The sequence below is a fragment of the Mandrillus leucophaeus genome, unplaced genomic scaffold (genome assembly GCF_000951045.1).
Source record: "Mandrillus leucophaeus isolate KB7577 unplaced genomic scaffold, Mleu.le_1.0 Scaffold865, whole genome shotgun sequence".
NCBI lineage: Eukaryota > Metazoa > Chordata > Mammalia > Primates > Cercopithecidae > Mandrillus > Mandrillus leucophaeus.
This window is the reverse complement of record NW_012109419.1, coordinates 505,016-515,533: the sequence shown is the minus strand read 5'-3', so window position 1 is coordinate 515,533 and position 10,518 is coordinate 505,016. Positions and strand designations below refer to the sequence as shown.

The 10,518-nt window shown below is 34.7% G+C and overlaps 1 protein-coding gene across 1 annotated transcript in view; it reads left to right on the top strand.

Annotated features, from left to right (window-relative positions):
* The window catches only part of ATP8A1 (ATPase, aminophospholipid transporter (APLT), class I, type 8A, member 1), a 292,825-nt gene that overhangs the window by 93,991 nt on the left and 188,316 nt on the right, over positions 1–10,518 (top strand). The window contains exons 12-15 of the mRNA XM_011968920.1: positions 960–1,087; positions 3,356–3,433; positions 4,362–4,450; positions 10,154–10,198. Of these exons, the coding sequence (XP_011824310.1) occupies positions 960–1,087; positions 3,356–3,433; positions 4,362–4,450; positions 10,154–10,198 (340 nt within the window). The remainder of the gene's footprint in view (positions 1–959; positions 1,088–3,355; positions 3,434–4,361; positions 4,451–10,153; positions 10,199–10,518) is intronic.

The following is a 10,518-nucleotide window of genomic DNA, read 5'->3' as shown; positions in this document are numbered from 1 at the left end:
AAAAATTTAAATAAAAGCGCCAAAAAGTGGTTTATATGGTTTAAAAATGTTTAAACCAAATGTACTTTCATTTGAACTCAGTAATGTGGTAAGTCCTATATTAAATGTTATCATAGAGACAGTGCTAGTAAATAGTTTGCCTTTAGAACATTTATCCTTTTATTATTGTAGTATTAATGTACAACTCCTGGATATTTCTGTGAAATGAGTTTACATTTTTATTTCATGAGTACTTAGCCAATAAAGACTTAACTTCCAAAAGTGTGAAAGCAAATTCTAGTAAAGTCATATAGCAAAAACTGGTATTTTTAAAGTTTTTTTTATTACATTGATTTATCTTTGCTGCAGTTACAAGTTGTTTTTATAGTTGCTGATTTATTATTTCAATATCAGAGCTGCTACTGCCATCAGTCTGTTTCTTTGTATACTTTACAATTGTATCTGGTATAGCTGTTTTATTTTCATTATTGAGGAAGAAGAGTATAATGTACCTAGGAGAATAATTTACCTAGGACTGAATAGTACTCATATAGTTCGGATTGTTTTTGCTGCTGCTGTCTTGATTTTTTGCTCTTAAAGCATGCCTTAAGTTGGAAATACTTTTAAGAATTTATATAAAAGTGACTCTACCCAATGGAGATTTTATATTTATAAACCCTCAGTGCTCTCTCTAATATCTCTAAACTTTGTGTTTGGAAGAGGATTTGCAATATTTGACAGTCCTTTCACTGTCTTAGTACTTTTATACCGCTCTTACCTGGATTAACAATATATTGAACACAAATAATGCAATTCTGTCTTGAAGGATGTACTTGAGAATTAGGATAGATTATCAGCAAAGTGTTCCTCCCAAATTATCAAATAAGCTACGTAATATGGAAAACTTGTATTATGCTAATTTGGGGTCAGTGCAAATAAAATATAAAACTAAATGACATTCTTCCTGCCTCTCCCAACAGATGGTGGCGCTAATAATTTTGGACTGAATTTCTTGACCTTCATCATCCTTTTCAACAATCTGATTCCTATCAGCTTGTTGGTTACACTAGAAGTTGTGAAATTTACCCAAGCATACTTCATAAATTGGGTAAATATGAATTATGATTGTCATCACCCTACAAAATAATTTTGTCCTTAGGATGTTTTGATATCTCAGGAGAAAAAAGGTTTTAATTATATCTACCGTTTCTTGACTACAGCATCAGATTTTTGAACCTAATTTGTTGCAAAGTTCCTCATCTCAGAATCACGCAAGTTTACAGACCAGACATTGTGGGGAAAATAGATCTCTAGTTCAGGAAACCTATTTTAGAATACATAGTGGTCATGGGAGATGGAGAACGATGAGTTTGGAGTTATATATGTGAATTGTGATTCTAGTATTATAATTTACTAGGTGTATCAACTTTCTCAAGTCACTTCTTTTGAAACTTATTTTCTTGAACACAGACATAGGGGTAATATGCCTTACCTACATCTCACAGTGGTTTTATGGACTAAGGAATCTCTTGACATAGCAAAGAGCTTCATAAATAATCAAGCACTATACAAATAATACTGTAATTGTTACTGATATCAACCAGATTATTATGTTATACCATGTTATTTTCCACACTGTAAACAATTTTAGCTTCACTCAAATTTTTATTGATAATTTTCTTCTTGGATATTGTTAAATATTGGAAAAATATTGGACATCTATTTTCTAAATATTTTTAAATGTGGTCTTACAGTTTTATCAAAGTTAAAATTAATGCATTTATATAAATTAAATCTGTGGGCCTAGTCTGCCAGAAAATTTAATTTTTCTTTTATTTTGAGAAACTTTGTGTTATTTTTGATCTTCCTTTTTCAATCATTGCAAAGCCTTTCAATATAAACAATATTAGAATTTTTAAAAATATAACTGATAACTATTGTGACTGCTTAGTATCTTCTTGTAGCGAATGTTCTACCTAAACTGTCAATCTCTTAAATCATTGGCAAGAAGTCAGTGTAATTTAGAAATCTAAAATGAGCTGCAGGTGTAGCTCTCTTCATGCAGGAGATAGATGGCTGAAGAATTATATAATGGGATATGTACAAATATAAGTAAGACTTACTGAAGTTTCTTATAGCAATAATAGGGTAACTCATTGTGAGGATCACATAAGTAAGCTAGGTAATCACTTTATTGTTTCCATTTTCAAAAATAATATTTTTCAAACAATTATTTAATTTTAGTGTTGGATTAACCCAGCAGGCTTATGCTTTCAACCACCTTTCTAATATACAGAGATTTTATAACATCTGACAGAATGCTGACTTTCCAGCCTTCTTTTACAAGGCAACTTTCTTGTGTGAAAATGAGATTATAACTGTCTTCCTTTGATTCTGGTTCTTCCCAGTGGGTCTATTATGAAAGTGCTTAATCTTGTTTCTGAATGATAGTCTTGCAAAATATCTGAACTCAGCTATCATGCCAGTTTATCCTATCTTTTCCTTTCTAATTAAACATTCCCCGTCGTCTTCTGTTGTCCTTCAGTTCATATGACTTCCAGATTAATCTCTATTCTGATCACTTTCTCTTCTGAATGAAGGCCCAGTTGGTTAATATTTCTCTTAAAACATGGCACATAAAACTCAATAGCCTGTTTCGGAAGTGATGTTCATCCGTTCAGAATACAGAGATGGGAGAGACGGGCTTTGAATTTTGGCCTTTTCATTTGATGTGAAAATTTGTGAACTACAGCCCTGACTTGTTAATAAAATAGCCTACTATAGAAGATATTTATTTTGTAGGATAATATAGTCAAGTCTCATGATTACTGGGCAAAAAGCAAGTACAAATAAGTACAAAAACTATACATTTTTATGTTTTGAGAAGTGCATTTTGTTTTTCCTTCTTGACCCAGAAAGCACAACCAGACAGAATCTCTTGGGTACTTTTTCCAGGGGTGTGAAGACCTAATTATTTGAGCAGTGTTTAGTTGCTGAGTTCTAGTTCACATTACTAAATACTTGCCTTGTGTCAGACACAGTAGGAAGCACTTTGTGTGGTGTCTTTTAATCCTTACGATAGTTCATTTATATAGAAAATGGTGGAATGATAGTAAACCTAGATTGCATGCTTCATAGACAGGCTCTAAGTACCATACTGTTCTGCCCTTACTGTGGAATATGATAGTCTATATTGAATACTTTTCAGAAAAATTGAATTAAATGGTATAGGGATGACAAGAAATTAGTGCTTACATATAGTTCATCAAACAGTGACTTATTGAAGTATGAATATACCAATTGTTTTCTTTTAAAATTTCACCCAATTCCTTATTACCAGTTGTATTCAATGATTTACTTAATTTTTTTTTTAAAGGATCTTGACATGCACTATGAACCCACAGACACTGCTGCCATGGCTCGAACATCTAATCTGAATGAGGAACTTGGCCAGGTAAACTCAATTTATTGTTGATTATGTGTTGAATTAAAAAGTCAGATTTGGTGTGGTATCTGCCATGTATGATAACTTCAGATGAATGGACAGCTTTTAATTTTCCACTATTCGAATAATACATTTGTTAGAGCCTGATGAACAATTCTCATTTTTAGTAAATCAATTTTTAAAAACACTGTCTAAAGCAGATTTTGCTCTCAAGGTAAAGCACTCCAAGAGCTTAGAGATGTCCCTCGGTATATAGTCTAGCTAGTATGCAACATATTGGCTCTTTTCAAGTTATAAACGTAGTTTTCGAATTTTTCATACCTTTCAAGCAGGAAGGGAGGAAAAGTTCATCAAGGAAGCTATGTGAGTCTAGTCAATAGGAATGTTAGATTTATAATTCATACTATATTCACATATGTGTATATTTGTAATCCATTTACATATTCTAGCTAAAAAAGGTTTTCTTTTTTTGTATCGTTGCCATATTCCAACTTGCACTTTACAAATCGCATATAGTCCAGAATTATTCTTATTGCTTACCAATTCAGATGTTGCATGAAGTTAGTTGTGCAAGCTATTATAAATTCTACAGTTGACTGTTGCATTGAGAAATGCTGATAGATGTTTCAGTGCTCTATAAATGTTAAGTACTGGTAGTGGCACTTTCTAGTGGAAATTCAGACCATACTGAGGCATATGTTTATATAATTTAGTTGTCTAGTATGGTGATACTGTTTAGTATTCATATGTGAAAAGATTCATTTGTAAAATACTTTTTAAAAAGCTGAATATATTCCTTGATGAATGTGCAGAAAGTAATCCCTTAGTAATATTCATTGTGCCCCTGCAATGTTAATAAAAAGCATGAGAATTTTTTTTTCTCTATAAAAGACTGGCATATTTTGAAATATTAATGAGAAATTTTAAACTTTTTTAGGTTAAATACATATTTTCTGACAAAACTGGTACTCTAACATGCAATGTAATGCAGTTTAAGAAGTGCACCATAGCGGGAGTTGCTTATGGGTGAGTTTTTCCCTTTAATTAGGATATGAAATACATGTTTAATTAGTGCTAACAGTTTGGTACATTTGGGAGTTTTTATTAGGGGAGGGTGTGGGTTTTTTTTTTTTTTTAGTCTAAAAAGCAGCTGTTGTAATTTTAGGACACATGTATATTTCGCATTTGTAGTTTGGCGTTGTTTTCATTTGGGATGACATGAGGCGGGTGCTCTGCCCAATGGTATCTTCAGTGTTTAGTGTTGCTGAAAGTCTCTCTCTTGCCCTGGTAATAAGGAACAAACGTATTTCCCTTTACACTACTATAAATCAGAGTAGGCCGGGCGCGGTGGCTCAAGCCTGTAATCCCAGCACTTTGGGAGGCCGAGACGGGTGGATCACGAGGTCAGGAGATCGAGACCATCCTGGCTAACATGGTGAAACCCCGTCTCTACTAAAAAATAACAAAAAACTAGCCGGGCGATGTGGCGGACGCCTGTAGTCCCAGCTACTCGGGAGGCTGAGGCAGGAGAATGGCGTGAACCCGGGAGGCGGAGCTTGCAGTGAGCTGAGATCCGGCCACTGCACTCCAGCCTGGGCGACAGAGCAAAAAATAAATAAATAAATAAATAAATCAGAGTATAGCTTGGATCTGGTAAGGACAGATAATCAGGCCTTGGGCAGTTTTCAAGTTAAAATAGTGACAGTTACCCTTTTTGATACTTTTTTTTTCTTCTATCATCTCTCCTTTTTGCAGTCATAGAGCAATCTAGAATTCTGATGATGGAAAGGAGGTAGAGACGTGAAACGCTTGAATCTGGAGGATAATTAATATAATCAGAAACTTTTATCAGGCTGTTAATGTTCTTTAGAATATGCTTGTTGAGCACCCATTTAATGTATTTCTTATTTCCAGGTATGCTTACAAGCTGTTCCATAGCCTTCTCTTTAAAATATTTTATAGCGTAATGTGAGAAAATTAATTTCCACATTTCCTAGAAAAGACATCAAAAGGTGAAACACTCTCCTGGTTGGTTGACATTGGCCTGTTGTCAAATTTGCCAATTATCCTTATCTACCTACAAGTGAGACTAGTAAATATCAATCTCCTACTTATACAAGCATGGACACTTCTTCTTGGTTTTCTGGCTTGCACCCACTCTTCCCCGCTCACTCTGAGCAGTCAGCCAGTGACAAAGAGTGTTACATTTTGAAAATGCCTTAGTTAAAATTATAAATAAGTAACTATTTCATGAAAAATCCCAAAAGTGTGTGGTTGTTCCTAGATATCCTTGTTCTTTGGGTTATGAGAGCTTGACTAAAAATGACTAAACTATATGTATAAATGAGGTTAAAAAGACAGTTGATTGAGTGGCTTTTTCACACTGTAAAGACAGGCTGTTGATTTAAGAAGCATGCTTACTGTTTACTGGGCTGGATGCTGTTTTTCATGTTTATCTGAAGATGTCCTCATTTCCTTAGATTAAAGAGGCTCACCTGGCTCTTCCACCCTCCCCCAACAAATTGCTACTGGAGCAGGAGAGTTGCAGCCACACTTTTTGACATCTTGTGCTTATATATTCAACCCACAGTCATCCCAGTAGAGAACATGAAAGTCTATTGCAATTCTAGAGTTTGTCACTTTGTCAGATTTATGGTGATTTTTTTTACACAAATTATGTATTCATTTATAACTAGTATTTCCACAGTGACCTGTTGAATAATTGGCATTGTTTTTTACTTTGTATGATTTTTAATTCAGTAAGCAGGTTCATCAAATTAGTAATCATTGATTGTGAAATTATCAGAACAGAAAGCTAAAATCAGATCTAGCCTCTCTTTTCTTCTGCATTTTATCAGGTTTTCTCTTATTCTTGGAAGAGGTACTTAAACGCTCCTAGGCAGTAGTTCTAAAGAGCAGTGCTCTTCTGTGTCTGTTTCAATGATGTCATCATTAACAACTGTTATAGGATGGGTCTGAGTTTAGTATTGTCATTCAGATTAAATTGCCAGTGAAGTGAATTACCTCTTGAGGAAATATTTCTTAATACTGAGGTGCAGTCATAAGCCATGAGTTCTGGCTTTGTCTAGAATTGACCATGTAAATCCTAGAAAATTTATTTTCAGATATTTCCTACTCTTTAAGATGTGGATAGTAAGACCAAACCATTTATAAGCTCCTTTTCCAGATATGAAATCTAACATAATATTTAGAAATAAAAAACTGTTTGCAAATTTTAACTGCATAAGCCGAAATCTGTTTCCTCTTTGGTTATGGTATCATATTTTCAAGAATACCAGAAGCCATGTAGAGTAAAGCTAGTTAAACTGCTGCCAGTGATCATGTTTGTGTATGTGCTTTTAGGCATCCTTAACCTTGAGTTTTTATCAGTGTCCCTTCCCAAACACATCCTGGTGGGTTATTGGATTGTTAGCATCGTAGAGAGTTGTTGATGTCTGAAGGTTTTGGAGAAACCATGACTTCTGACTTGACTACATGTTTACAGCAGGGAACATAACACTGTTACTTAATTACAGCCAGTCTCCATGGTTAGATATGAAGGGGTGAGAGAAATTACTGTCAAGCACTTTTCCGTGTGGATTTCCTCTGGGCACTCTTGGCTTATGGGAATCTAGACGGGGGAAATCACCTGGTTTTGCTATCCCATTTTTCCCCAGAGCAGCATTTAACAATTGCTTGATGTGGGAAATATTATGTATGAGAACTTCTAATCCCACTGGAAGAAACCAAGTTGTTAATCCCCCCAGGAAGGTGGCAAAACCAGAGAGTAACACAAAATTTCATATCCTGACAAAAGCATTTGGAGTTACAAGTGCAGAGCTGATTTTGCCTCAATGTTGCCAAAACATCAGGTGCAGCTCAGTTTCACCCCTGATAGGGCTCAAGTGAGTTCTGTTGTGTCTTTTCAATTAGAAAAATAAAGCTTGAAGTTTCCTGATAGTATAATTCCTAGCTAGTTCTGTGTATTCTATACATTTGTAAGAAAATTATAATTAACACTTAAAACAGTATATCAGAATTTAATTTTAATAAATTTTCTTTCATTTCCCTGAACCTTTGCTCCAAATTGGATTCGTGATGGGCAATAAAATAAAAAAGATTTGTACGTAGTTGCCAATGATGATTATCTTGTAGAAATCAACTTTTAGTTAGGAATGCACTATGTGCTTAAAATTATTAGATTATTTCATTAGATCTTTTTATGGGACAATTACAGTAAAATGTAAGTAATTGTGACATCATTTGTAAATTTAATTTATGACAAACTATATATTTTACTGTAAATATTAGTTATTAAAATATCATTTCATCTAATTGCTTCCTGTAGGGAATAAGTCAGTTTTATAATAATTACTTGAATACCCGGAATAGGTAAGCAGTTTCTCTGTTCAGTGGCTACAAATCTCAATAGAGTAAAGATTCTGGGATACAGCCCTAAGTGCCATCTTTGTAAAAAAAATTTAGACCTTACTTTTAGAATAAGTTGGATGAGGCTTAACAACGTACAGTCTATAAAAAGAAACTCTGTTAAGCAAGCTAAATAATGCTTTGTGTGTGTGGACAAAGCATTTAATTCATATCAACATCATTTGCATTTTCCCTTTAAATGAAAAATAAGTTTTTAAAAGCAATCTTTATATATGAATATACTATGTGAATAACTTTACTTGACAGTATTTGGTTTAGCTATATATTTGCCGAAAGGATTGGCTGCTACTTTAACCCCGAGAAGAGATTCACCACGGAAATTTCACAATTATAATACCCCCAAGATCTTGTTACAACCATGTTTATCTTACTGCTCACCATGACTTGTGATGAATGCCAGTCAGCCCCATTCATTTATTTACTGCATATGTGAAGTGTTGATGCATGTGACACTTTGACAGATAATGGAGGCAAAATAGGCAAAAGTTCACATGATTTCCTCCTGCCTAAAGTGTATAGTCTATTTGGTAGTGGATGCAAATTAAGTAATCATATAGACAAATATAAAGTCCTAACACAGTATAGAAGTCTATGTGAGGCTATGATGGGTGGTTTGATCTAAACAGGGAAGGCAGGGAAATATGCCTAAGAAAGTGATTCTGGAGTTGAGATCTAAGAATGAATTTGATTGAGGAACTTACCAGGTAGATATTACAGCACAGGCACATGCAAAGGCAAAAAGCCAGATACCACGTAGACACCAGAGCTTCTGGAGCAGCAGTCAGAGGGAAACTTGCATATAGGATCAGTGGCAGGTGTGCGGGGCACCTACTGCTGACTGGGCTCTAGGTAGTGTTCAGAATTCTTCCAGGGCTGAGCCAGAGTTGGGGAGAGGGTCTCTGACACTTGAGCTCTGGAACTTTTAAGCTGCATGACTTGGGAAATTTTATCCCTTGTCCTGGTATGAGATCGGGGCTAGTGCAGCTTGGCAGGACCATGCTCAGTGTTGCTTGGGTAGTACCAGGCCCTTCCCTGGCACAGTCCATGGGCTAGGGTCCAAGCCTTGAGGTTGATCAGAAGTGATTGCTTTAAACATGGAGTTGCAGCCAGTTTCCACAGAGCTTTGCAGCATGCCAACTCCTTTTCTTGGAGTCCAGCCTGCAAAGGGCTTGATTAGCCCTTCTTCGTTAACAGGCACAAAAGCCCTTTGGTAGGAGAGAGAATAGTGAGTTAAAAGGGACCACCTCCATTGTGATTGGAGTGATATAGTGGATACTGCACTGGAAGCAAATTAATGTTTTGGTAGTGGAAGAGGTGTCTTGGAATGATGAAGTCCCTGCCTTGGCTGGGTTGATGAAAGGTTGAACTTTTAGGGAGTGAAAGGATCCCATGAGTTTTTAACAAAGTTTATTGTATATTTGTCAAAAATAACAGTGACTTTTCATTTGTACTGAACTCTGCATTTTAAAACTCTATGTCTAGTAAATTTACAGGAAAAGTATCGAATGATTATATTATGAAAGAAACGGAAAATAAGAAAATCTGATCTGTCATGTATTATGGGACCCTTCCAGTTGAATACATGACTGGCTGAAATGAAATACATCTATCAGACTTTCCTAGTGTTCAGATGAGCGAGTTGATGAAATTAAAGAAGATACTGATGAATATGTTTTCTGTTTGAGATAAAGAGTGTTTTAATGAGTGAATTATAGTTTAAGTGAAAATTTTTGAATATCATTTAATCTCTTAAACTAAGGTTCCATTTAATTATAGAAATGCAGGTAACTTTTACTTTAATGTGCCTTTTGAAGTAACCATCATCTCATGGTAGCCAGTTACTTCCAAATGTATTTAACAAATTTTATTAGTGTGATAGTTTGTTTCAAGATATTAGCATGTTTGTTACCTTAAAACATTTTATTCTGATTATATAACACATGATTAATTTTTCATTGGCTTTAGCATGTATTTAAACTGCTAAGTTCAAATAATTCCTACTGAATTGTGAATTTTGTAGATAAAATAAGTAAATGTTGTAGTGAAGAGGCAAATTGGCTGTACAGTTACAGGATAACTTTGTAAACCTGCTTAGCTACCATGAATCATTATGTTCTATTTACTGTACTAACTGCCATTCTTTCAGATTCAACTAAAAGTTCATTTTGTTAACTTTTCAGTGATCCATCTTTTTATACTTCCCTTCTTCGTGGTTTTATGTTTCCAGCCTTTCTGTGATTATTTTTCCTCTCTTTCTGCCTCTCTTCTTGCTTTCTGAAGCCATGTCCCTGAACCTGAGGATTATGGCTGCTCTCCTGATGAATGGTAAGCTCTATGGAACTTTCCACCTCATTGATCCCTTTAAAAGGTTTGCATTTTATTGTTTTGTAAGACACATTTCACTATCTTTTATTTATATATATATGTGTGTGTGTGTGTGTGTGTGTGTGTGTGTGTGTGTGTGTAGTATATTGCTGAGCTGGTAGGATAACAATGCTGTAAAGTAGATATTTCTTGAAATCTATTGAATATTCCTGATTTTTGATGGAGAAACTTTAGTTATTTTAGAAACATGTAGTTTATAGATTAGGTTTGCCAGAGTTTTACATTATTTATCTATAATAAAGTCTAATGATCAATTCGAG